This window comes from Ursus americanus, chromosome 36 (genome assembly GCF_024610735.1).
Source record: "Ursus americanus isolate L20-20 chromosome 36, mUrsAme1.1.p, whole genome shotgun sequence".
Taxonomy (NCBI): domain Eukaryota; kingdom Metazoa; phylum Chordata; class Mammalia; order Carnivora; family Ursidae; genus Ursus; species Ursus americanus.
The window spans coordinates 26,037,182-26,064,858 of NC_142162.1; the positions used below are offsets into that span (position 1 = coordinate 26,037,182).

The following is a 27,677-nucleotide window of genomic DNA, read 5'->3' on the forward strand; positions in this document are numbered from 1 at the left end:
ATCCGCGCCGCGCGTTCGCCGTGCCTTCCACTCACTCGTCGCGCCAGCCCGGGAGGTGGGTCCCAGCCATGGCTGCTGCGAACCCCTGGGACCCCGCGTCCGAGCCAAGTGCTGCCGGGCTACTGCTGGGCCATTTCGTAGCTTCGGGGATGGTCACTCAGGTGCGTGGGCGGCGATGGCGTCATTAAGGGGGTGCTCGCGGTGGCGACAGAAGATGGCTGTGAGGTGGTGGTGCTGGGCAGCGGGCGTGTGTGTGAGGATGCTGGGTGGGGGTGGTGCTGGAGTAGAGGCGGATGGAGGCCCTTCCAGGCAACAGTAGTGACGGCTCTGCAGTGGTTGTGCGAAAGTGGGGCTCCGAGTAGAGGATGTTTCAAGTGTCTGCCGGCGAGTTATCCTCGGTCAGTTCGTGAGAGATAATAAAGATCAGCCTTCCCCCGCTTTTTCTCACCCAGTGATACCGCCTCTATATTGTAATGGGTGCTGGGGTTGGGAAATACGGGTAGTGTGAAAACACAAATGTCCCCAAACAACGCTTGTTTGTGTGAGGTATTGAAGCATATTTGGGGCGGGAGACGCTGGGTACAGGAGAACGTCCGGGAAAGCATGCAACTTTAAAGGCAAAAAATAATAATAAAATAAAATAAAGAAATTTTTTTAAATGGCGAGAAAGACTTGAAAGACCTTGGAACGTGAATGCAGGAGGGGAGTAATTATCAGAGAAGAGGCAAATGAGTCCCAGCGTTTGTAGTTCTAGGTTCCGCAAGAAGAACAGGTTCATATGCCAAAGTGAAACGAGACAATAGAGGGAGAAATTAAAGATATGAGGGAATAATGGAATCCAAGTGACAGAAGTGACGAGGGAATGGGAAAAGTGAGCTTGAGGGAAAGAAATTTTGAGATAACGAGCAAGTTGAGGATTTTCGCTAAAAAGGAAACGGAGAAGTAGAAAGGTAAAATCATCCGCAGAGATTAGCTGTATGAACATGATGGAAAATTTATGGAAAGTACATAACTTCGTATACTTAGAAGAGTCATTAGAGAATTGTACCTTACACTATTTTTTTAAGATTTATTTATTTTATTAAAGAGAGAAAGAGGTTGGGGAGGGGCAGAGGGAAAGAATCTCAAGCCAACTCCTTGCTCAACTGAGCAGGAGGTGGGGCTCCATACCAAGGCCTTGAGATTAGGACCTGAGCCGAAATCAGAAGTGGGAGGCTTAACCCAGGGAGCCACCCAGGCGCCCCTTCTGCACACTATTTTTAAGATAAAGTAAAGGGGCGCCTGGGTGGCTCCGTTGGTTAAGCCTCCGAATCTTGACTTTATCTCTGGGTAGGGCCCTGGGTTAGAGCCCCACTTGGGGCTCTGCGCTCAGCAGGGAGTCTACTTGACGCTTCTCCTCACCCTCTGCCCCTCCTGCTCGCTTATGCGCGCGCTCTCGCGCTCTCTCTCTCTCTCTCTCTCTCTCAAATAAATAAATAAATCCTTTTTTTTTTTTTTTAAATGAAGAAACTAAGGCGTAAGGAGACCAAGAAATTTACCCAGGGTCACTCAACCAGTGAAATAGATCCCTTTTCTGACACATTGTATCATCTCTAAGATGAACTGTGATAAATGATACTATGACACTATCAGAGTTTAAACTTCTGAGGAATTCTTGTAGACTAACTGAGGTTCTAGTAACCAGACCTTAAGGATTTGGTGGGGGGAGGGATACAAATGAATGCATTGGAAAATAGGCAGAACATAACTACAGCACTCCCCCAGTTCTTGCCTTCTTTTCTTATCTCTGTTTTCTTCCTACCAAATAGCCTGGTAGTCTCACTTGCATTGTTTAGTTCTGTAACAAAGTAACTTGGTAAACTCATGCTGTAAGACATTTGGGACTTATCCCTCTAGAGCGTATCAGTAGAAGAAATAAACACCTAAGAGTCATGATATATATTTATAGAATGAAGTTAAACTAATACTTTGCTCTCCCAAACCTCAGTTATCAAGATCTTCCACGATTACGCAGGAAACTATGTTTTCGGATTCATCTTCCCCTTCTTTTCACATCAATGTTAGTACTAGAATAGCTTTTCCTTCCCATCTATCCTTGAATCTTTGATTGCCTAACTCAATAAATGCTTATAAAATTGGTTATCACTGGGGGCACCTGGGTGGCTCAGTCGTTAAGCGTCTGCCTTTGGCTCAGGGCGTGATCCCAGAGTCCCGGGATTGAGCCCCACATCAGGCTCATCCACTGGGAGCCTGCTTCTTCCTCTCCTGCTCCCCCTGCCTCTCTCACTGGCTGTCTCTCACTCTCTGTCAAATAAATAAATAAATAAATAAATACATCTTTAAAAAAAAACTGGTTATCACTGGTCAGCAAATTTTTGCTATTAAGGACCAGAGGGTAAGTATCTGAGGCTTTTAGGTCAGTATGGTTGCATCTAGTCTATTGTAGTTGAAAGAAGCCAGAGATAATAAATGAAATGAATGGGTTCAGTTGAGTTTATTCTGGACCCTGAAATTTGAACTTCATGTTGTTTTCATGTGTCACAAAATACCATTTTTCTTTTTATTTTCTCCCCCAGCATTAAAAAATATAGAAACCATTCTTAGCTTATGGGCTGTACAAAAACAGGCAGTGGGCTGCATTTAGTTCATGGACTATCATTTCCCAACCCTTTGCCTATATGATCTCTAAAGATCTCTAAATGTACTAATATTCTTGAAAAGAAGAGGATACAGAAAATTATGGATGAAGCCAGGGGATGTAAAATATTCTTATTCTGAAGTAACCTGAAATTTAAGGTGGCAATATATGCAAACAATATTTTGCATGGAATTAAAGGGTAAAAAAGAGGGGATAAGCTTTTTAGAAGAATAATTCCACCTGGACAAGACATTCTTTTAAGAGAGTGAGTATGTGAAAAGAGACAGTATGAATGAGTTATAGCCAATAGAGCTATAACCTTAAACTATCATTTAATGAATGATAAATGATTCTATGGTGGGAAAGTATTTGATTTTAGCCCCAGGAAGGTCAGAGACTAGGTTTTGTTGATTTGTAAAGAGGTAATTCAACAACCTCAAGCTCATCCTTCTTAACCTTATCAGCCTTCTCCGATAAGCACAGATGTACTGTGCATAGTACTTTCGGAAATAGGACAAAGTGATTAAGTCTTGTTTGTTTTTCTTATTTTTTAAATATTTGGCCAAAGGATTTGTGATAGTGAATATTCAGTGCTTTTTTTTTTTTTAAGGAACTTTTTTTTTTTTTTTAAGATTTATTTAAGGGTGCCTGGGCGGCTCAGTCAGCTAAGTGTCTGTCTTCAGCTGGGGTCATGATCCTAGAGTCCTGGGATTGAGCCCCCTGTTGGGCTCCCTGCTCTCACTCTCTCTCAAATAAATAAATAAAATCTTAAGAAAAAAAAGATTTATTTATTTATTTATTTATTTGAGAATGAGAGAGCACACACAGGCTTAGGGGCATAGGGGGAGGGAGAGGAAGAGGAAAAGAATCCCAGGCAGACTCCACGCTGAGCACTGAGCATAACATGGGGCTCAGTCTCAGGACCCCAAGATCGTGACCTGAGGCAAAACCAAGAGTCCAGCACTTAACCTAGTGAGCTACTCAGGAGCCCAGATAGTGAATATTTTAAAAACAGGAAATATACGTTGCTACTGTTACACTCTGTACTTCATTTTTCAAGGGCAGTGTCGGACATAATAAATCCTCATTTTTAAGCCTGTGGGTATGCTATTCCAATGCACACAGAAAGTTTTTGTGACACACGGCTGCTTTCTCTGTTCATTTACCAATAGGAGATGTTAAATATATCCAAGAAATCAGCTTCTTACTTTGCGAACTTCTCCAGACTACAGCAAATCACAAATATTCAAGCTGAAATCTACCAGGTAAATTTTGTTGGACTTTTTACTTTCTGTTTCTAGTACAGGGAAAAAAAAAATCTTAATTGCTTCCAGCAGCAGTTCTCTTGCACTTAGAACATTGTCTAGCACATAGCTGGGTAAGCGTTTACTTTTTGTAGTAATAGTCATAGTAGTAGTTAGTAGTAGTAACAGTAGCAGCAATAGGGCTTGAACACCAAAATGAAAATCTTCAGTAAATCCCCTGGGCTCTCATAACAAACCCTCCTCTCTCCCCCCAGATATTCATGGGTTAAAGACTTACTAAAGTTTAAGCCTTCAGGAAGCATTCTAAGTAAGCTAAATGTTATTTTTCTTCTTAATGTAGAAAAACCTGGAAATTGAACTTTTAAAACTAGAAAAAGATACAGCAGATGTTGTTCATCCTTCCTTTTTGGGTAAGTAGTTTAATGAAATGGGTAATCATTGGAATTTCGGCTTTTTCTTGGATTACCTTAAATAAGCACCAGGCAATAATATTATGATACACCATAATTTTTTCACGTTTGCCCCAAAGCTGATAAAGTCTTCTATCCTGTGCTTAAATAGAAGTCTTGTTGGTTTGACTAGTGCAAATAGCATAAATAGTGACCCAGGTGGGAGCTCCTCGAATTCGGGAAAGCTTGAAAGACAGAGAAAGGCTGGGGAACTTTCCAGATTAAAGGAGACTAGAGGGACTCAACAGCCAAAGCACAGTGTGGTCATGGATTGAATACTTGATTACAAATCTTTTTTGCTATAAGGGACATTTTGAGTTACTTGGTGATATATCAATATGGACTGTATTAAATACTGGTAGTATTGTACCAATGTTAAATTTTCCAAATTTTGGGTGCCTGGGTAGCTTGGTTGGTTAAACGTCTGCCTTTGGCTCGGGTCATAATCCCAGCATCCTGGGATCCAGTCCCACATCGGGCTTCTTGCTCAGCGGGAAGCCTGTTTCTCCCTTTTCCTCTGCCTGCCACTTCCCCTGCTTGTGCTCTCTTTGTCAAATAAATAAAATATTTTTTTTAAAAATTGAAATAAATAAATTTTCTGAATTTGATACTTGTAGTTACATAAGAGTATGTTCCTATTTGGGGAAATACACGCTGAAGTTCTAGGGGTAAAAGTTCATGGTATCTCCAACTTATTCTCAAATGGGTCAGCAAAAATACATGTATTGAGTGTGTGGAGAAAGAAATAAAAATGTAGGTAAATGTTAACAGTGAGTCTAGGTGAAATGTATGTGGGAGTTCAATGAAACTTTTCTGTAAGTTTGAAATTTTTCAAAATAAAAATTTAAAAGAAGAGTCAGTTGGTAGCCATTAAGTGAATTCTGGGCAAAATACTGAAATAATTAGAAATAGCTTATAAGACATGTTTATTTTTTAATTTCATGTAGATGTTAGAGGCAGCGATTAGAAAAGAGATTTTATGTGAAGAATACAGCTCTGGCTATAAAAACTGAACTAGGAGTAGAACTGAATAATGTAGACAAAGAATTTAGCACTGGATTTGGTTGTCAGCAAGCAAAGTAAGAGAAAATCATTGATGGTAGACTGGTTTTGATATTAAAGATAGCAAAGTGGAGATATTTAGGAGGGAAATGGATTAATTTTTGACATTGGTAGTGTCAAAGCAAAAAATAAATTATTAGTGATTTTAAAACTTGTCATATTGCTAACTGCTAACTATAATTACTGTTTCTGGTTTGTGTAGCTCAGAAGTGTCATACCCTGCAAAGCATGAATAATCATTTGGAAGCAGTGCTAAAAGAGAAGAGGTCCCTCAGGCAAAGACTGTTGAAACCCACATGCCAGGAAAACTTGCCTATTGAAGCTGTTTATCACAGGTTAAACTAAACAGTAGAAATTAATGGTTACACATATTTCCTGAGGGTATTTTTTGTTTAGACTAGTAGTTATTTCATAGCATAATTCATTAAACAATGTATTAGTGATTGTATCTGTTAACATTATTTTTAATGCTGATACATACAACCAGAAGGAGGATCTTTTGCTTTTTAAGAGTTAAGCTGTGGTGAAGAGAAAGGCATTCCTTTTGCCCACTGTGTTTTGGGACTGATATAATGACTTCAGTAAAAGAAATTAGATCAATAACATATAGTAAGATGGGTAAAAATTCTTTTTATTATGTATAGACCATTTTTTTCTATGAAGTGAACTTATCGTGTTAATGTTGCCTATATGTAAAAATTCTCTTAGGGAGTGTAAGCAGGGAGAGATGAAAGCTGAAAGAAAAAAAAACAAGTTCTGCTCTCATTTCTTCTGTTTGTATGCCTCAAAACCTTGGGCAAATGGTTTGTTTTAGCCTCAGTTTCCCAGTCCATAGAATGGGCATGCTTTCTGTTGCTATTTTCCTCATACGAGTATTGCACGTATAAAAATAAACAACAGTAAAGAAGCAAACATCTGGGGATCTGATAGCTAACTTTCTCCACCGGTGCCTCACTAGGTGACCCTTAGCAAATCAGTACCTCTCTTAAGTGTCAGATTTGTTATTTTGTAGTAAAAGAATCAATGTAAAAATCCCATTCTTGTGGATATATTCAGTTATCTATTCAGTATAGTAAAATACCATTAATGTATATATTATACATTATATATGTCAGAAGAACTGAGTAATGATTTTAAAGCATTTTGCAAATGTGAAGATTCAAAGTGGTTTTAGGTGTAAGCAGTTTCAGTCAAGTACATTTATCCTTATGATCTTCACCCTTCATGGAGAATGAGTAGATTGAAATGGAATGAGATTTAATGTAGGGAAATTTCTTTACTTATATGAGAAAATTAAGTTTTGTCTAATATTAGGTTGGGTACCAGATATCATTAATGTTGTCTCTGTTTTTCTGTTTGGATGAAGAGTTAATTTCTGCTTAACGTGAAAGAAAATTACATTTTTATCACTGGTATTTCCATGAATGCAGAAAGGTTATTATTGGCTCACTGGGTTGATTGTAATTCTTTTATCTTATATTGAAAGTCCTAATTGAAAAGAAAAAAGAGAACACAAAATAACTAAAAAAAAAAAAAAGTTGACTTTTTTCTCCCTCTTTTAGCTACATGGTACATTTGCTGGAATTGGCAGTAACTTTCATTGAAAGATTAGAAAACCATCTTGAAACAATTAAAAGTATCCCTCATTTAGATGAAAATCTAAAGAAAATGGTGAGTATTAACAGTAGCATTTAAGTATCTCAACTACTTCACATTACATTTGGCTGTCTTTAGTTCTTTTATACTAGAATCTCAAATATGTGATCTTGTTGTTGAACTTTTTTTTTTTTTCTTTTAAAGAGATGGAGAAGGCGGGGAGGGGTGGAAAGAGGGAGAGAGAATCTTAAGCACGCTCCATGCCCAGTGCAGAGTCTGATGGCAGGGTTTGATCTTATAACCCTGAAATCACGACCTGAGCCAAAATCAAGAGTTGGACACTTAACCAGCTGAGCCACCCAGGCGCGCCTTTGTTTAACTTTTTGATGGCTAATATTCTAAGTGAATTATTTTTAAAAATTAAGATGGCTTTTTTATAGTTTTTTTTAGAAGTCATTTTACATTGTTTTATTCTAGTATTTAATAAATATGTGTCTCTTTATTGTTCAAGGGTTTATGCTATAGGTATCAGGAAAGAGAAACAGATATGACCAGTCCCTGCCCTCACATTCTCAAGGTTTAGTGAGCTCTAAGATTCTCTATTTTATAATATTATTTTTGTGCAATGGATATAGCAGAGAATTGTAAAGAAGATGCTGTCTATTAAGCAAAAGAAAAGGGACGGATTGCTTCTACTTTAGGGAGATTGGGAGTAGAATGAGGGTAAGAATACTTCATTGAAGTTTGCATCAGAAAGAATAGTTTGGCCCAAAGCAATAGTGTGAGGGAAGACATGAAAATTAGCATTGGCAGTTTTGGGAGAAGAGTGGTACTCCACTTTGGCTGATACTTAAAGGTATTGAAAGGAAGATTAAATCAGGGTTAGTTTATGGAATGCCTTGAAAACCAGACTAAGAAGTTTAGACTTTATTACAGAATACTGGGGAACATTCAACAGTTTAAATGGTTTTTTGGTTTATTTTGTTTTTTTAGAGAAGGGCACAGAGGAGTGACTTGATGAGAATTACACTTTAAAGGAGAAAATATTGGATAGAGTAGACTGAGTCACTCAAAGTATGGGCAGAGAGCTCAGCATCATCTGGAACTTGTTAGAAATGCAGAATTGCAGACTTATTCACCTTAGACCTTCAGAATCTGAATCTATAATTTAGTAAGTTCCTCATGTGATTCCTATACCCATTGAAGTTTGATAAACTATAGGTTAGAGGACTAGGCAAATGAACCAAAGGCAGAGAAACTTGGAGAATATAAATACAGGTATTCAGATAGAAGCTTTAAAGCATAGGAAAACAAAAGATTATGTAGACTTTGAGATTTGGGATGTCAAATTTCTAGAATGCATCTACTCTTTAGACAAGGGGCACATCCATAGTAATGAAGTAGCTAGCCTTGCTGACTTGAGGGTGTGTAGGATCAAGAAATCAAAAAAGCTAATGACTTTGTTTTCTGACATGCCTTCCACAGAGAGTAAATCTTCAATCATTGTTGAATTGCAGTTAAATCGAGTCTGAGATATTGAATATACATTCAGGTGGAGATATTCAATGGACAAATATGGGACTGAATTTTAAGAAGGTGGTAGGTTTTACAATATAGATTTTGGGTCATCTGCTTTGAGGTGATAATTGAAGACAAAGGAGAGGTGAACTCAAAGAAAAAGGATGTTCTGTAATAAATGGGGAGAATACAATTTTAAGAAGCCTTTTGTATTAAGGGGCTAGAAAAAAGAGGGGCTAGAAAAGGTCAGGTGTGAATTTTTGGTTTCATAACCATTTATGATATAATAATGATTATTGATGACAGATTAATTTCTCCTGTTTTCCCCTTCTTTCAAACACTACAGAGCTTGGCTTTAGCAAAAATGGATATGTTGGTGACTAAGACAGAAGAACTGGCAGAGAATATACTCAAGTGGCGAGAACAACAAAAGGAAGTTTCCTCTTGTATCCCTACAATACTAGCAGAAGATTATCTTCATAAACATGATGTTACCATGTCTCTACCTTTTACTTCTAAAGTTCATGTCCAAACTGTTAATGCCAAGTGATTGTCAACTGTTTATTTTTGCCTAATTCTATGTAATTATGTGAAGTCTTTTTCTAGCCAGTTGTAATATGGGCATTTATAGGGCTCTGCTGCTAGTAGTACTGGAAGAGCCCTCTATATTGAAGTACTAAGATTCCAAGTTCATTAAGACCAAATTGAGTTTCCTTTGTTTTTCATATATTTTCATTCTACTTTTCAGTAAAACTCTTGAAAATCAAATATAACTATGACAGTTTATTAACATGAGTGCATTAGCCATATCTTAGACAGCAGACTGTATTATGTCTTTTTTTTAAAATGCTTGTTTCTGAATTAGAAGAGTCTTCTTGCAAGTGAAAGTATGTCGATTTTTCCTGTGGGATAGTTACTAAGTGTAGAGAAAAAAGCAAACATAACAGGCCTGACTGCTGTCCTTTGAAAGGCTTGCTTACAAAGTTGGTCCTTGCCTGGCTTCTGGCAATTTAGATTTCACGAGCGTTCCTTCCACTATCACCGATAAGAGTTGCTCACTATGACTGAAGTGTTTGTACACTGTGGTTTGCGCTGAACACCTTTCCTTCTGAGAGTCAAGAATTTTGGTACATGCTATGCAAAATAATAACCCTGGGCACTGCATTTCTAATGAGCTTTCATGAAAGACGTTTCACACATGTTACACCTCAGTTGCTGCGGGAATTAAATATATCTTGTGTGACTCCACTAACAGAAGACTCTGGAAGCTCTTGGATTCCCCTGGACTTTGTCCCTTCTACCTTTTCCCTTTGCTGTTTTACTTTGTATGCTTTTGTTGTAATAAATCATGGTCATGGATACAGTGATATGCTGAATCCTGTGAGTCCTCAAAACATCAAACCTCTGGGGGACAGGGTCTTCAAAACCCTGAGACATGAAGAAATTCCTGAGGGTGTTCACTGGCAGCCTTACAAATAGGCAAAGAAGAAAGGTAAAACAAAGAACAGAAAAAGGCACGTTATAGTAAAACTTAGACATTTACTTTACAAAATGCTCAGATATTTTACCTGAGATTATTGTATATATAAAAGAGAGCAGTACATTGGGGCGCCTGGGTGACTCAGTCAGTTAAGCTTATGATCTTAGGGTCCTGGGAGTGAGCCCTGTGTCGGGCTCCGTGCTCAGTGAGGAGTCTGCTCGAGATTCTCTCTCCCTCTCCTTCTGCCCCTCCCCTCTCTGTGCTCTCTCGCACTCTCTCTCAAATAAATAAATAAATCTTTCTTTTAAAAAAAGTGGTATAATAACAGTTCCTAATTCTAAGCCTCAGGGTGTATCCATTTGTATCAGTACTATAACTACCTCTGGGTTATTGTCAGACTTGGTGTTTTCTTCTGCTTTAAAAAAATGGAAGCATCGGTATTTTTATGTTGTTGCATTCCGTCACCAGGGTTCACTGATCCTTTTATTCATCACACTCCTTAACACAAGAAGACCTCAACACAGTGACTGAGTAAAGTAGTTGTTCATAAAGAAGCAAGAACATTACCAAAACACCGCCAGGACAACCAGGGATCATGTTTTGAAGCCTCCTCTGCTGACTTGTAAATTGGATATAGAAGAGTGGTCATAGTATCTTGAACATTACCTACTATTGTCTAGTCATTTAAACAAAGTTTTAGTTGTATTTCATCAGATATCTATATATATCTATATATATATAGATATATCTATCTCATGTCACAAAAATTGATATCCCTGGTTGTTTTTTGTCTAGTATGTTTTTTTCAAAATAAAAAAATAAACCTGTAATTTCTAACTAAAATTTTGTGGCCCTTGTCTGAATCCCATGTGATAAATTCTCTATGTAGTGTCTGCCGTTAAAGTATAGGCACATAGGCCTATAGGTTGTCTGACTCAAAAGCTTGAGTTAAGACAGGTTTACCCCAGGGCAGCGGGATGGCTCAGTCAGTTGAGCGTCAGACTCTTGATTTCATCTCGGGTCATGATCTCAGTGTCATGGGATTGAGCCCTGTATTGGGCTCCATGTTCAGAGGGGAGTCTGCTTCTCTCACTCCCTCTGCCCCTCCCCCAACCCCCCCTCTCAAATAAATCTTAAAAAAAAAAAAAAGACAGGTCTTCAAAGAGAACAGCTAATTTAATACTATGGTAGTGTCAATAAGTGCTGATAATTTTTTTTTATTACTCAGCTTTTAGATGTGGATACTAAAAAAAGCTCTGGAATGTCTAGGTGGGGGAGGTCATCAACAAGATGCGACCACAAGTTGATTTGTGAGCTGGACCCCAGCAGTTAGAAGCTCCTCACCCCACTCCCCAAAGCTGCCCCAAGGACATATCCTTGAGATAGTGATGTGCTGAGACCATCTGGGTAGTGTACATGACTGAACCCAGTTAAGGCCACCACATATAAACTTCTAAGATTCGCTACATGGATTTGGAGGTCTACTTATCTTGTAGCCTCCCAAGACAACCCTCATAGTATAAGTTCCCTTGCTTATTAAATCTTCCACCTACCAACATGGAGGAGCCAGCCTCCTTCTTCAGTCTCATCCTGCCCAATAAATACAGGGGCCAATTTTAGGTTGAACCTGGAAAAGTCCCAAGGAGCTTGTGAACCAACACTAAGAGGTATGTGAGATTTGTAAATTCATTTCCAGCATAATAATGATGCCACTCTGGGGCACCTGGGTGGCTCAGTTGGTTAAGCATCCAACTCGATTTCGGCTTAGGTCATGATCTCAGGGTTGTGAGATTGAGCCCCACATCGGGCTCTGCACTGGGCATGGAGACTGCTTAAGATTCTCTCTCCCACTCCCTCTGCCCCTACCCCCCACCTCCTCTCAAAAAAATTTTTTTTAAAGTCACTGTGAAGAATATTCTGGAGGAATTGAGATGCGGCCTGGTTTTCCTAGCATTTTTCTTATTTTACTCCTTCCTCTGGTCTATGACTGTATGTTCTTTCTAACTTTTTAAATATGGGGCTCAATTTCCTTTTCTCTAAATGGAAATAACAGTGCCTACTTCATGGATTCTTGGGAAGATTAAGTAAGATAATACATGAAAAACAGTTGCTAGTACATAATAATAAGTGAAAGTCCTTGCTGTTACTTGTTTTAACCAAAGTAGAGTAGATGGCTTTGGTAACTCCTATTTCCCTTTCCAGGCTATTCTTTTTATTCCTTCAGACACTGAATTAAACAAGCAAGAATTGGATATGGAACTTAGCTGAAGAGGCCTTTCTGGATTCCCTGAAATTTCATTCTTTTTACTCAGTCTCATTCTTTTGGATGTGGTTGTCCAGTTTTCCCAACACCATTTATTGAAGATACTGGCCTTTCCTCATTATATATTCTTGGTTCCATGTAGTAATAGACTGTATATGCATGGGTTTATTTCTGGGCTCTTTATCCTCATGTGTCTTTTTATGCCAATACCATACTGTTTTGATTACTATAACTTTCCAATACAGTTTGAAACTAGGGAGTGTGATGCCTCCAGCTTTGTTCTTCTTTATCAAGATTGCTTTGGCTAGTCAGTGCCTTTTGTGGTTCCATACACATTTTGGAATTGTTTCTTCTTTATCTGTGAAAAATACCGTTGGAATTTTGATAGGGATGGCATTGAATCTATAGATTGCTTTGGGCAGTATGGACATTTTGACAATATTAATTCTTCCAATCCATGAACACAATATCTTTCCATTTATTTGTGTCTTCTTCAATCTCTTTTGTTAATGTCTTGTAGTTTTCAATTTCAAGTCTTTCACCTCCTTGGTTAAATTTATTCCTAGGCATTTTATTCCTTTTGATGTAACTGTAAATGGGATTGCTTTCTTAATTTCTCTGATAGTTCATTATTAATGTATAGAAATGCAACAGATTTTTGCAAATTGATTTTATATCCTGCAACATCACTGAATTCTTTTATTAGTTCTACTAATTTCGTTTGTGGAATCTTTAGGGTTTTCTTTTCTTTCTTTCTTTCTTTCTTTCTTTCTTTCTTTCTTTCTTTCTTTCTTTCTCTCTCTCTCTCTCTCTCCCTTTCTTTCTTTCTTTCTTTCTTTCTTTCTTTCTTTCTTTCTTTCTTTCTTTCTTTCTTTCTTTCTTTCTTTCTGATTTTATTCCTTTATTTGACAGAAAGTGAGAGAAGAGAAAGCACAGGCAGCAGGAGAGGGAGAAGCAGGCTGCCCACTGAGCAGGGATCCCGGTATGGGGCTCAATCCCAGGACCCCGTGATCATGACCTAAGCTGAAGGCAGATGCTTAACTGACTGAGCCACCCAGGCACCCCTCTTTATGGTTTTCTATATATAATATGTCATCTGCAAGTAGTGACAGGTTTACTTCTTCCTTTCCAATTTGGATGCCTTTTATTTCTTTTTCTTGCCTAATTGCTATGGCTAAGACTTCCAAAACTATGTTGAGTGAAAGTGACAACAGTGGGCATCCTTTCCCTTTTCCCTAACTTAGAGAAAAAGTTTTTAGCTTTTTATTATTGAATATGATGTTACCTGTGGGCTTGTCATTTATGCTCTTTATTATGTTGAGGTACATTCCTTCTATACCCACTTTGTCGAGAGTTTTTATCATAAATCAATGTTGAATTTCATCAGATGCTTTTCCTACATCAATTGAGATGGTCATATGATTTTAATCATTGATTGATTTGCAGATGTTGAACCATCATTGCATCCCTAGAATAAATCCCATTTGATCATGGGGTATGATCCTTTTAAAATATTGTTAAATTTGGTTTGCTAATATTTTGTTGAGGGTTTTTGAGTGTATATTCATCAGGGATATTGGCTTATAATTTGGCATCCTTGCCTGGTTTTGGTATTAGAATAATGCTAGCTTAGTAAAATGAGTTTGGGATTGTTCCCTCTTCTATTTTTTGGAAGAGTTTGAGAAGAATTGGTATTAATTCTTTGAATGTTTGGTAGAATTTACCAGTGAAGCTGTTGGGTCCTGATCTTTTGTTTGTTGGAAGGTTTTGTTTATTGGAAGGTTTGTTTTTAAGTTTTATTTATTTAGGTAATCTCTACATCCAATGTGGGGCTCAAACTCACCACCCCAAGATCAAGAGTCACATACTCCTCCAACTGAGTCAGCCAGGCACCCCTGGAAGGTTTTTTATTTATACATTTAATCTCCTTACTAGTAATTATTCTGTTCAGATTTTCTATTTCTTCATGATTCAGTCTTAGTAGTTTGTATGTTTCTAGGAATTTATCTTATCTTCAAGGTTGTCAAATTTGTTGGCATGTAATTGTTCATAGTAGTCTCTTTTTTAAAGATTTTATTTATTTATTTAAGAGTGGGGGATGGGGAGTGCAAGAGAGAGCAAGCACGAGGGTTGGTGAAGGGTAGAGGGGGAAGCAGGCTCCCCACTGAGCAGGAAGCCTGATGTGGGGCTTGATCCCAGGACCCTGAGATCATGACCTGCATCACCCAGGCACCCCTGTTCATAGTAGTCTCTTACAATCCTTTCTATTTCTGTGTTACTGGTTGTAATGTCTCTTTTCTCATATCTGATTTTGTTTGACTCCTCTCTTCATCTTGGTGAGTCTGGCTAAAGGTTTGTTAGTTTTTCATTTTTTTTAAAGTTTTTATTTTATTTTTTTTAAAGGTTTTATTTATTTATTTGACAGAGAGAGACAGCCAGTGAGAGAGGGAACACAAGCAGGGGGAGTGGGAGAGGAAGAAGCAGGCTCCCAGTGGAAGAGCCTGATGTGGGGCTTGATCCCAGGACCCCGGGATCATGCCCTGAGCCAAAGGCACACTTAACGACTGAGCCACCCCGGCGCCCCTAAGTTTTTATTTTTAAGTGATCTCTATACTCAGTATGAGGCTCGAACTCACAACCCCAAGATCAAGTGTTGCACACTCCACCTACTGAGCCAGCCAGGCACCTTAAGGTTTGTCAGCTTTGTTTATCTTTTCAAAGAACCAGCTCTTAGTTTCATTGATCTTCTCTATTGTCTTTTTAGTCTCTATTTTATTTATTTATTTTCTGATCTTTGTTATTGCCTTCCTTTTACTAACTTTGGGCTTTGTCCTTTTTTTCCCTAGTTCTTTGAGGTAGGAGGTTACATTATTTATTTGAGATTTTCCTCGTTTCTTGCAATAGGCATTTATTTCTATGAACTTCCCTCTTATGACTGCTTTGCAGCAGCCCATAAATTTTGGTATGTTGTGTTTCCATTTTCACTTGTCTCGTGGTATTTTTTTTCCTCCTTTGATTTCTTTCTTTGACTCACTGGTTGTTCAGTAGCATGTTGTTTAATCTCCACGCACTTGTGAGTTTTCCAGTTTTCTTCTTTTTTTGATTTTTAGTTTCAGAATGTTGTGGTTGGAAACATTGCTTGATATCCTCTTAAATTTATTAAGACTTGTTTTGCAGCCTAAGATAAACTAATATAATATATGTCAGTCTTACCTCAATTAAAAATTTTTAAGATAATAAATAATAGAGACATAAAAGGATCAGAAATCCTTGAAGAAATGGCTGATATCACATTTGGAGCAGGAAATGTTCAAAATGAACCTGGAACGTCCTGTCATATCAGAAATAAAGGAAGCTATCAAAGACTACTGGAGCTGAGTCAGAATTCAGTGAGGTTCCCACTGGTCAAAGTTGGGATGATTTGGCTATCAATAATAGTAAGTACAATAGGCTGAAGCAAATCAAATATGCTTAAATCCATGAATTTATAATAATATTAAAAACAACTCATTTTTTTAAAAAGATTATTTATTTATTTATTTATTTATTTATTTATTTATTTATTTATTTGACAGAGATGAGACAGCCAGTGAGAGAGGGAACACAAGCAGGGGGAGTGGGAGAGGAAGAAGTAGGCTCATAGCAGAGGAGCCTGATGTGGGGCTCGATCCCAGAACGCCGTGACCATGCCCTGAGCTGAAGGCAGACACTTAACGACTGAGCTACCCAGGCGCCCCAAAAAACAACAACTCATTAACCACCATTGGGAAGTGCCAGGGAACGAACTTATTTTAAAAACTGGTAATTGAAACAATCAAGCATCTGTCCTGCCTTTGCAATGTAAACTATACCTCAGAATAATCAAATAGTTGATGAGGAAAAATTGCTCTGTATAGAAGTATTTCAACTCATAAATGAAAAACAATAGGGGCACCTGGCTGGCTCAGTCAGTAGAGCATGTGTCTCTTGATCTCAGGGTTATGAGTTCAAGCCCCATGTGGGATGTAAAGATTACTTAAAAATAAAATCTTTAAAAAAACAAAAGAAATGAAGAATGATAAAATCAGAGCATCATCACTTTGTGATCCTGTAAAATTGTGACTGTAACTATGCCATTTCTGGCATAGAACTTCTAAAACCCTTGGAATTTTCTAAGTGATGAGACTGTTAAAGGTGTCATTTGTTTTGGTAATGAGGTGACTTTTTCACCCCACCTAGGGCCTAGGGATGGGGGCTGGTTTCCAAGAGAACCAACTATGTGAACAGAGGGTTGGAACTTTCTCACCTCCCTGAATTCTGGGAAGGAAGGGAAGCTGGTTGAATCAATTGCCAATAGTCAATTATTTAAACAATCATGCCTTTGTAATGAAGCCTTCATAAAACCCCAAAAGGAAGGAAGGAAGGAAGGAAGGAAGGAAGGAAGGAAGGAAGGAAGGATGGAAGGAAGACAGGAAAAGAAAGAAAGAAAGAAAGAAAGAAAGAAAGAAAGAAAGAAAGAAAGAAAAAAGAAAGAAAGAAAGAAAAGAAAGCAAACTAAGAGAATAGATCTTTCTTCCCCAGACTAGGGAACAAGGACACTTCCATGTGCCACCATGCTGGGTCCTGAACTTCATGAGGATGGAAACTCCTTTGGGACTTCACCCTGTGTATGTCTTCATCTGGCTGTTGATTTGTATCCTTTAATATTCTCTGTAATAAATTAATAATCTAGTAAATAAATAAGTTTCCTGAATTCTGTGAGCTTTTCTAGCAAATTAGTTGAACCCATGAAGGGGCTCATGGGAACTTCTGGTATATTACACCCAGTTATGTCAGAAGTACAGGTAACATCCTAGATTTTTTGACTGGCATCTGAAGGCCACTCTAAGATTTTAACTGAATACGGGAGGGGTTTGTGGGAACCTCCAATCTGTAGCCAGTGGGTCTTAAGCACAGGTAACAACCTGAGTTTGTTATTGGCATTGGAAGTGGAGGGCAGTCCAATGGGACTGAGCCCTTAACCTTTGGAATCTGATGCTATCTCTGAGTAGATAGTATCAGAATTGAATTGAATTGTAGGACACCCAGCTAGTGTCAGAGAATTGCTTGGTGGTGTGGGGAGCCACCGCCATCCCTCCACATACCTTCAAAGCCCTAATGAATTGATGACCCAATAAGCTCAGAGGATAATCATTAGTGGTTGCAAATAGCACACACACACACACACACACACACACACACACACACACACACACAAGACAGGCACTTATTGATTTGATCAAGATTCTGGATTGAATTACCAATTACAGAAAATACAGAGGATAGAAAAATACTTGAATATCACCACAGGGATCAATTTGCAAAATCTAGTCTGTGTGAAATCTACAGGAAAATGACCTGTTTTTGTTGTTGTTGTTTTTTAATAAATTAATGCCAGGGAGAGAAAGAGAGGAACAAGGAAGCTACTGAATAAAAGAGTAAAAGACATATCAACCCAATTTATTTGGATCCTGATTTAAACAGATTGTTTAAAAAAAAACAGCTTTATGAGGCAATTAGGGAAGTTTGAACTCTGAATATTTATGGTATTAAGGAATTAATATTCTTGATTTTGATAATAGTAGTATGGCTATGTTAAAAAGGGGTCCTTATTTTTTAAAAACCCATATTGAAATATTTATGAGCATATACAGTTTTGAAAATACAGAATATTGTTGTGCCAACCTCTCCAACCTGAAAATAGAAATATATTAACACAGCAATACTTTTTTTCCAGCTTTATTGAGATATCGTTCATATTTAACTGCATAAGTTGAAGGTATACAACATGATTATTTCTTACATGTGTATATTGTGAAGTGATTACCACAATAAGATTGGTTAATATATCCATCACCTCATATAATTACTATTTTTGTTGTGGTGTAAGAACACTTAAGATTTATTCTCCTAAAATCAATCTTTCTTTCTTTCTTTCTTTCTTTCTTTCTTTCTTTCTTTCTTTCTTTCTTTCTTTCTTTCTTTCTTTCTTCCTTCCTTCCTTCCTTCCTTCCTTCCTTCCTTTCTTTCTTTCTTTCTTTCTTTCTTTCTTTCTTTCTTTCTTTCTTTCTTTCTTTCCCTTTCTAAGTAATCTCCACACCCAGCATGGGGCTGGAACTCACAACCCTGAGATCAAGAGTCACTTGCTCTACCGACTGAACCAGCCAGGTGCCCCTCTTAGCAACTTTCAAGTATACAATACAGTATTGTTAACTAGTCACTATACTGTACGTTAGATCCCTAGAACTTACATCTGGAAGTTTGTATCCCTTGACCAACATACTCTCATTTTCTCCACCCCAGCCCTGTAATCCCCAATCTAGTCTGTTTTTATGAATTTTGTTTTTTAAGATTCCATCATACAGGTGTTATCTTTCTCTGTCTGAACTTATTTCACTTAGTATAATGCCATCCATGTTGTCACAAATGGTAGGATTTTCTTTCTTCTAATGTCCAATACTCCATTATACACACACACACACCACATTTTTTTAATCCATATTTTGATGGACAGATTGTTTCCATGTCTTGGCTAATTGTGAGTAATGCTGCAACAAACATGGGAATGAAGATATATTTTCGAGATAGTGATTTCATTTCCTTTGGATACATACCTAGAAGTGGGATTGCTGGATCATAAGGTAATTCTATATTTAATTTTTTGGAGAACCTCCATACTGTTTTCCCTAGAAGTGATTCTTTTCACTGCAAGGCACAGTGAGTAGAGAAGCCATTCATAAGACTAGGGTTCTGGGTGAATCTGAGTACTAAACCGACTGTCCTAACACTCTAAGGGAAGAATACCTCCAAATGAGAGAGGAGAGACTGCAAAGGTAAACTGCTATGGGAGCATGCCTGACACACATTAAAGGCACCACCATGAATCAAGTACTATCATTGGAATACTAAAATAACCTTCTGACTGGTTTCTCTTGGGCCTTCATCCTTCCCCATTCCTCAACTTAGTCTCAAAATGGCAGCCAGAGCAATCCTTTAAAGATATAAATCACATAATTCTACTTTCTCCTTAAAACTTTCCAATAGTTTTCATATATATATGTATATATATAAGATTTTATTTATTTGCCAGAGAGAGAGAGAGAGAGAGAGAAAGCGAGAGCGCGCGCACAAGCAGGGGGAGCAGCAGGCGGAGGGAGAAGCAGGCTCCCTGCTGAGCAAGGAGCCCAATGCATGACTGGATCACCGAACCCGGGATCATGACGTGAGCTGAAGGCAGCCGCTCAACCGACAGAGCCACCCAGGCATCCCGACAGTTTATATAGTTATTGTCTCTTTTCCCTTCCCTGTAGATTCTCATTTCCATGAAGACTTGGGCTGTGTCCTTGTCAACAACCTTAAAACAGCACTTGACTCTTGGTGGGTGCTCAAGTTACTTCTTGGATGAACTAATGAACCATTTGTGACTGACAGCATTCTCTCCACGACCACAAACACTGCTAGAGTGGCCCTGAAGTTCCATCACAATCGAGAGAAGCTTGGAGCACTCTAAATTTCTCCACACTCCAAGTGCCTCTTCAAAGAGACACTGCTCTTTTCTGGTAACTGCAAAAACATCGGTGTTCCTCATTTCATTTCAGCCCCCAAAATTTAAGCACAAGAACTGACAACTCAGGCCAACGCAGCGAATACACGTATTTAGCAAATTCCGTTGTAAACTTCGCGTTAACCGAAACTTAAACTTATTTACTTGACTCTCTATAGCACCCTCCGAGAACAAAAGCTAGATCCTGGTAGGTGGGACCTGGCAGTACCCGGAGAGGACTGGCGCGCTCTCGGCCGCAGGGCTCATCATTGGCTGAGGCACCTCAGGCACCGCCCCATGGAACGGAGGCGCTTATGGGCGGGGCCGTGCCGGGAGGTGCGTGGGCGGGGCGGGGCGGGGCGAGGCGGGGCGGAGCGAGGCGGGCCCGTCAGGCGGGGCCGGGCCACACGAACTCCCGCCCATCGGACTCAGGATTGGCTGAGGCACAGCAGGCACCACCCACGCCGGCCCACTGCGCGCGCATGGGCGGGGCCGTCCCGTGAGACGCGTGGGGCGGGCGGGGCCGGGTTGGGCTTGGGCTTGGGGCCGGGGGTGCCGCCACTGGGCGGACCTGCTGCTTGGGTGGTGGCTGAGGGATGGCGAATGTGCGGGTGGCCGTGAGGGTCCGGCCCCTCAGCAAGAGGTGAGTCTGGGAGGGAGGGGGCGCCTGAGGCGTCAAAAGAGCTGAGAGGAGGGTGAGGTCTCCGCCTCTCCCTCAAGTGATTCTGGCGCGGAGAAGTCAGACACAAAGTGGCCCAGGGGGCCAGGGTCCGGAAACCTTAAAGGCCTGCCGGGACAAAGCCGTTGGGCGAGCTTTCGGATCGTGTCCTGGGGTATAGAGGTTCCTGGATTGCGTCAGGGGTGGGGTGCGCTCTGTCCGTGTCCCTGGAGCCCTGTGAACAGGAGTTTTGGGGTACAGCGGCTCAAGTCTTTGTGCACGAGTTGGGCCTTTCTCACTGAGTTCCCTGAGCAGGGCTGGGAAAGGACGCGGGGAGAGGGGCGGTCAGTCTCCTCTCCTTGGCTCTGGAGTACCTGTGGGGACTGAGAATTGCGTGTGTTCCTGGGCGCACGTGGGTTTCTCTTCCGAGATGCGGAGAGAGCCAGCTTGTAAGGTGTGAGAGGGAAATTGGGGCCCAGGGAGATCGTGCTTTCATCAACTGTGAAGTAGAAGGAAGTTACTCTAATCCTTTTCTCAGCGTGGTCAGTGCGCGTTTCCTCATGCGTGACTCTGATGCAGCGCCTCTCAGCTCTTGAGGCCTCCAATGTCCAGCCACATGCTTTTTTTCCCTTTTCACTGATTTTCCACTCAGGTTTGGAAAGTCAGGGAAGGGCTGGTATTTGAACTGTTTGTCTTCAAGTAATCTTTATGCCGAATGTGGCGCTCGAACTCACCACCCCAAGGTCAAGAGTCAGATGCTCTACAACTGCGCCAGCCAGGTGCCCCAGAAGTGCTTTTTAAAGCGCTATTAGAGTTTGCTGACAGGTGAAGAAGGTGTAGAGAGCGCTCCGTAGAAAGGACACTGAGAACAAAGAACTTAAGCTGTTAGAAAACAGAAAAGTTTTGGTTGTTTGGTGAGAGGGAGACAAAGCTGGCAGAATGTAGCTTTCTTTATATATATAGTGGAATTATTTGGGAGGTTTAAAAATTTCCAGGACATAAGATGGCTTGAAAATTGGACAGAAGGATCAAAAAATGCATTGTCCCCCATAACAGTTCGGTACTAGCAGGGATTATATTTGTCCCTGATATGGTGGTGATTTGTTTTGAGAAGTCATGCAACTGACAGAGTAATGAGGAGAGCGATGGGATGAGGGAAGGAAACAGAAGAACAGAAAAGAAAGTAGGAAAAAGACAAAAGAGATACGTGGAGAAAGAAGGAAAGCAGCACATGCCTGGACTGCTGTGTTTAGATTGGTAAGTGGTTTATGACATCTGGCTTCTACATTACTGGATGTGGTTACTTAGGGTTGAGTAGTTTTCATAGAAGTATGCCACCTTGGAGGTAGCCTCTAGTGGATCTTCTGGCAAAACTGTTCTTTTAGGGTTCTCAGGATAATTACCTTGGCCACTCCTGATACTAATTTCTTGATTCCTTGAGAGCTAGGAATTTATAATAATGTGGATTAGATTAAGAAAATGGTGTTGAAATTGAGTTACTTGCAGCCACAGTAGAGAGCAATTTATCTCATCAAACAAAAGTGAGGGGGAAAGAAAGGCACAAAAGCTTATTTACTTTCAGTCAGGTTAAGAACCTTCAGCATCAAGAAGTAGAATGCCAATACTGCGGATACCCAGGTGTGAGTAGGTTATACCAGGCTGAAGATTCAGGAGCAAACATGGATAAACACAGTGTGGCCACTCCCCACCCCCCAGCTAAGAAGTCTAGACCACTCCTGTCTCCTCAGAGAAGCCTACAGAGATGCAGCTATACTCCAGTGTTTGTTAACTTCCACCATCTTTGCTGAAGCTCATCTGAATGTAGGGACTCTACTACTTATATGGTTTGTTCAACCTTCAAATAAGTCTTTGGCACAGATTCAGTTAATAATCATTGGATCTGATGTTGTAATATTTTTCCAGATGAGAAAATGGTCTTGTTTAAGGTCTAAAAGTAGGTTAAGTTTCTATTCAATAGACCAGGCTGCTCCTTCCTTCTGAGATTACAGAAAAGTTGTACTTCTTGATCAAATGCCTGTTTGCTTAGTAGGACTAGAACTGACCATCAGTAAAATGATAATGTGGAACATTCCCTCCCTACTCCTCATAGTTTCCCATAATTAGAAAGCCTGTAGCTCATTATATGTTGCTGTCCCTTGGTCTGTCCAAAATCATTCATCATTAAGAGAACATGTTCTCTTTTACCAATGTTGTAGGCTTTGGAACACTCCCCACTGTCCTGTCAAAAAAAAAAAAATTTTTTTTTTTAAAGATTTTTTTTATTTATTTGAGAGAGAGAGAAAGCACAAGCAGGGCGAGCAGCAGGGAGAGGGAGAAGCAGGCTCCCCGCTGAGCATGGAGCCCAATGTGGGGCTCTATCCTAGGACCCCGGGATCATGACCAGAGCCAAAGGCAGACGCTTAACAAGTGAGCCTCCCAGGCACCCCTGCCCTGTCAAAATTTACTGTTCATATACTATATTCCCTTTCTGTGGGGGGTGTGTGTGTGTTTTAATCTGTGAAATAGGATAACTACTTCAATGGTTTTTTTATGAAGATTAAATGAAAGAAAACATTAAAAGTACTTAGGGCTTGTCTTAAGTGTCCAGTAAAGTGTTAGCTATATAATTTTTAACTTTTTTATTACTGCTTATACTTAGCTGTCTATTTTTTTTTTAAGTTTTACAAATGAATAGATAATAAATGGTCATGGCTTGCTTATTTTCCCTTCTAGGACAGTGATTCTTAAATTATAGTATGCATAGAGTCCACCTAGGGATTTTGTTAAAATGCAACTTGGTTTTGTTTTGTTTTGTTTTTTACCTCCCTCCCCCCCATAATGCAACTTGTTAATAGGAGTTCGAACTAATAAGCCCCACCATCTCATGTAATTCCGATGAAGGTAGCCTGTGGACCACACTTTGAGAAACATTGTTCTAGAGGTAAATGTGTAACTGACAATTTATCCCTATGCAAAGGGAAATTCATCTTAAGGAATGAATGCCGGAGGCAAGTGGTAGTAGTGCCACTCTGCCGTGTGTAAGGCTCCATTTCTGCAGACTTTCATTGAACTCTGTGTGACCAGCTCCCCAGTTGAGGTTGGTGCCCTTTCTTTCTGTTCTGTTCAATTTTAATTTTCCCTCATTTTGTTTTAGAATAGCTTGGAATCACTAGGTTACCAATGGCAGTGGTCCAGGCCAGGAAGGAGCAGCATCTTACCCTTATAGTTTGTATCTTTCCTCCAAGAAGTCAAATTCAAGACACTTCTTTTCAGTCTGCTTTATGTGAAAGAGTCTTAGATGAATCCTCAAGAAAGGGCATACTTAAAAAAATTAGATGATTTGGAAAAATTATTGCATCATTTTTTCTTATTTTCTTTATTGTCCAAATTTACTATAGTCTGTGTATTACTTTTAAAGGGGGAGGAGGTATAAGAAAATCTACCTTAAAGTAGAGAAAGGTAAAGAACTGTTATCTTGTAAAATGTTAACAGCAAAGATGAAAGATTTTCTTTAAAATTGTTGAGGGCTGTGTGTGTGTGGGGGGGGGTTGTATGGTTTATGATCCTGAGTGACTAAGAATATCTCTGCTGCCTTAAATAGTATCTAGCATGAAATGTGAAATAAAGAGCATTAGGGCCTTGAGGAAATTTAAGTAACAAATGTTTTTACATGGGAGAGGGAAATTTCCTTATCCAGGGCTTTATCTCAGACTCACAGGTAAAACAAACAAACAAAAAAACCCCTAAATGTAAAGACCCCTGCCTCACTGTGCCTGTCCTCCCCTCCCCAAATTCTCAAGGTCACATCCTGGGAACCATGAGGAAGGATAAAAATGAGACAGAACATATTTTCTTAACTTTAAGGTCCCAGTCTAGGAGTAATTTAATTGATTATTTTCATTGTAGTGGAGGAAATGCTAATGAATTTAATTCTTATCTGTTAACATTCTGGCCTTGAGCACTTTAGCTAAAGGTTTTTACGTTATGAAAAAAGGTTTTATATATAGAGTGGAGTATATTCTGCTCATTTTGGGCTTCAGGTATATGGGTCATTTGGATTAAGCCCCTTAAAGTAAATTTAGGGGTTGGTTAGTTGTTAGCAGTGTTACTACATAACTGCAACATAGGAAAATTCTTGAGGATCTTGGCTCTCATTCCAATTTAGGAAGATAAAAGGATAGGATTTGGGAAATATGTTCTCAGCATCTCAACAGAGAGGACTCCAAAACCTTTCTCATTACTATCCATGCTCAAAATCCCAGAGAAAATGAGAGAGGATGCCTTGTGCACTGAGCGAAGGATACTCTCCAGAACTTCAAGCCTGATTTCTAAGGGTATGGTTAAGAGCCCAGGCTTTGTGGTCAGACAGATCTGGGTTTAAATCCCAGCTCTGCCGCTGCTTGATGTGTGACCTTGGACAAGTTACATAATTTCTCTCAGCTTCAGCCTTCCATCTGAAAAAATGAAGATACGGTAGGAAGCCGTGTCAGGAGAGTGTGTTAGTGGGAAGATTGCATAAGATGAAGTATAATATGTACTGTACCTAATACAGTGCCCAGCACATGGAGGGTGCTCAATAGGGGTAATTCTTAGCTTTTCGAGAGCCAAATTCTAATGATCCAGAGAAGCATGTCACCCAGGACAGCTACTTATAGAGACAGCAGTAGGGAAACATTTCGTCCCAGTAGCACTGATCTCAGCTTCTCTTTTCTTGATTTTTTTTTTCAAGCAATGTTTCTTCTCATATGGGTTTGGGTCTTGTTTCTAGGGAGACCAAAGAAGGGGGAAGAATTATTGTGGAAGTTGATGGCAAAGTGGCAAAAATCAGAAATTTAAAGGTAAGCCTGAAATTATACTGTTTTCTCTTTCCACTGAGGAGTTTGTATTATTACAGGGATTTCTGGGATGATGTGTATGTGAATGGGTTTAGGGTGGGAGTTTGGGAGAAGGAAGAGTTTTATACAAAGCAAGTATAAAAATAAAGCAGGAAAGAAGTATAAGGATTGTGGCCACTGCAGCCCAAGTTCTGTCAAACAGGGTGCAGCTGTTTGGAAACTGGTCACTTACTGCTTATGGGCGTCATGGCTAGTATAAGTCATGCTGGGTACATCCATGGTTGTATTTAACTCACCAGACCACCAGTTAGACTTTGTCCCAAGCCTCTCATTTGATATCACTTAATCTAGAGGCATTACTACAGATTTTAGTATGCATCAGATCCCAGAAGGGAGTCAGTCACTATCCTGAGTCGTGCTACAGATTTTCTTTCACAGATCTGACTGACCTTTGAGTCACAATTGGACAAACACTTGGAACTTCCTCCCCCACCCATCACCCCCTCCCAGGGCTGATTTCCTCCAACCCATTCCTCCATTTACCAGAATAGCGGAAGTGGAAGTGGTTCTTTCTTTCTGGTCCTTGGGGAGTGGAGAGACAGGGAAGCTGGCCTTGTGACTGCTGCTATAGACAGCTTGCAGGTGGTACTCAGCATTCATGAGAGCTGAGGAAGCTGACTTGTGCGAGTGAGGGTTATCTGGACCCCAGGCCTACCAGCCATGCCCACCCCATGATGTGATCTGTTTCCTTTTGTCAGCAGCTCTCTGCTAAAAGAGAATAGGACCTGCCAAACTTTCAATAGGCGCTCCCCAGGGACAAAAAGACCTTTTATTCTCTGCCGTCTCTTATTTATATCTCTGTTGCTTACATACCTCAAGGGCTTTGTTCTGAGAGCTGAGAGTTTTGGTTTTTTTAAGAATAAATCCTGGCCAAGATCAAACTCTAATCTGCCCCCTGCACACCTACTTAGCTGCTTACTTCCTTGAGGTCAGTTATCCCCTAAGAATTTCTTAGTCATTTTGACAGCCTCTTTCTACTATAGTTTGTGGTGGCTAGTGCTAGGGTTTGTCTATCCCTGTCCAGAGTCTAAATAGTAAGATAAAACAATGTGGCTGTAGTACTATTCTCCCCAGTACCTGGAGGTCAGTACGGTTCCAAGCTTTGACTCTACCCTCATCTACCCTGGGCAGTTGGGTTGGGCCTCACTCTTCTATTCAGTGTGCTTTCTATTTCACTGGGGGTGGATACCCAGGGACCTCTGCGAAAGCCCTAGGTTGATAGAGTTTGTCAGGCCCAGGCACTGAATTACTCATGCACTCCTGGTATCCTTTACAGAAATATTTGGAGAAATAATGATCATGATAAGAAGATGCTCAGAGAGGGAAAGGCTTTCTCGCCTAAGCTTGGTTCATATGTAGGCAGATAGGTGATAGTGTGATAGACAAATTTAATTCTCTGGAACTTTTATTTGATGAGATGAGGACAGAGTTTACTTTTTTTCTTTTTCAGGTGGATAACATAAAGATTCTCATAACCAGTCTAGGTCTCTCTAGCTATAGCAGGGACGAATCAAGTGGCACTGGCTAGATTCTGACATTATGATAGAGAAGACTCTATTCTGTGTTTGATTTTAGGTGGACAATCGACCAGATGGCTTTGGAGACTCCCGGGAGAAGGTTGTGGCATTTGGCTTTGATTACTGCTATTGTTCAGTCAACCCAGAGGACCCTCAATATGCATCTCAGGATATGGTAATGTCATATTTCTCTCACTCTCCTCAGTGTTCCATAACTGGATAATTATTGGGAAATTAACATGAAATTGGGGGCCTGGTCTTATTTTAATGCTTTGGTTAGAAACTAATAATGTTTTGATCTGAGAAGTAGTAGTGAGAGCCCATCAGAAAGAAAAAAGGAGATGGGAAAAGACTGCTTGCCTAGGGCATAGAAGTTGGCTAGGGTCCACTTAGCTTTGGGCCTCAGCATGATTCAGGTGGGTACAAGTTAGTTCAGGTAGTGTTCTTATGGCAGGTAAATGGCTTCACCTCAAACTTGGCCTGTGTTATGTATAGCAGAAGGGCCCAGGAATCCTAGAGGCTAGTATCTTTGAGTCTTAGGCTTGTGCTTGTGGTCCTAGGCTGAACATAAAAGGCCTAGACAGCTAGTCTGGCAGTCTGCAAGGTATGTAAGAGGTGAACTCTATTGACGTGCTGAGGATTGAGAGGACTAGCCAAGGCCTTCCCAGCAAGGCTGTCACCCTTCTTGTGTCTGGTAGTTCTAATTAGCTCTCTCACAAGTTTCTGAGGCAGCAGGTCTGGCTAAGTGGGTCTATAGGACTTCTCTCTGTTTCTT

General features: G+C 40.0%; 2 protein-coding genes across 7 annotated transcripts in view; both read left to right on the forward strand.

Moving 5' to 3' along the window:
- Window positions 1–4: 4 nt before the first annotated feature.
- HAUS2 (HAUS augmin like complex subunit 2) lies at window positions 5–9,895 on the forward strand. The gene is made up of 6 exons (XM_045771534.2): window positions 5–161; window positions 3,811–3,903; window positions 4,244–4,313; window positions 5,617–5,749; window positions 6,977–7,085; window positions 8,875–9,895. Exons 1-6 carry the CDS (start codon window positions 69–71, stop codon window positions 9,076–9,078), a joined length of 702 nt encoding a protein of 233 aa, XP_045627490.1. The 5' UTR covers window positions 5–68; the 3' UTR covers window positions 9,079–9,895.
- Window positions 9,896–20,354: 10,459 nt separating this feature from the next.
- Window positions 20,355–27,677, forward strand: part of STARD9 (StAR related lipid transfer domain containing 9) — a 123,855-nt gene continuing 116,532 nt past the window's right edge. For 5 of the 6 annotated variants that reach the window (XR_006775218.2, XR_006775219.2, XR_006775222.2 and 2 more), the window contains exons 1-4: window positions 20,359–20,475; window positions 21,605–21,747; window positions 25,259–25,328; window positions 26,961–27,077. Coding sequence is in view for 3 of the 6 variants with exons in the window: in XM_087859112.1 (XP_087715238.1) it covers window positions 21,641–21,747; window positions 25,259–25,328; window positions 26,961–27,077 (294 nt within the window). In the remaining 3 variants the exon portion in view is untranslated. Of the gene's footprint in view, window positions 20,476–21,604; window positions 21,748–25,258; window positions 25,329–26,960; window positions 27,078–27,677 lie in introns of all 6 variants that reach the window. The other variant, XM_045771576.2, reaches the window with a different exon arrangement.

Excerpts from the sequence above, each read along its gene's own strand:
- HAUS2 (XM_045771534.2), top strand. The coding sequence starts at position 69 with ATGGCTGCTGCGAACCCCTGGGACCCCGCGTCCGAGCCAAGTGCTGCC. Across the intron at positions 4,314-5,616 it reads TGTTCATCCTTCCTTTTTGG|CTCAGAAGTGTCATACCCTG; the intron begins GTAAGTAGTTTA and ends TGGTTTGTGTAG. Across the intron at positions 5,750-6,976 it reads ATTGAAGCTGTTTATCACAG|CTACATGGTACATTTGCTGG; the intron begins GTTAAACTAAAC and ends TCCCTCTTTTAG.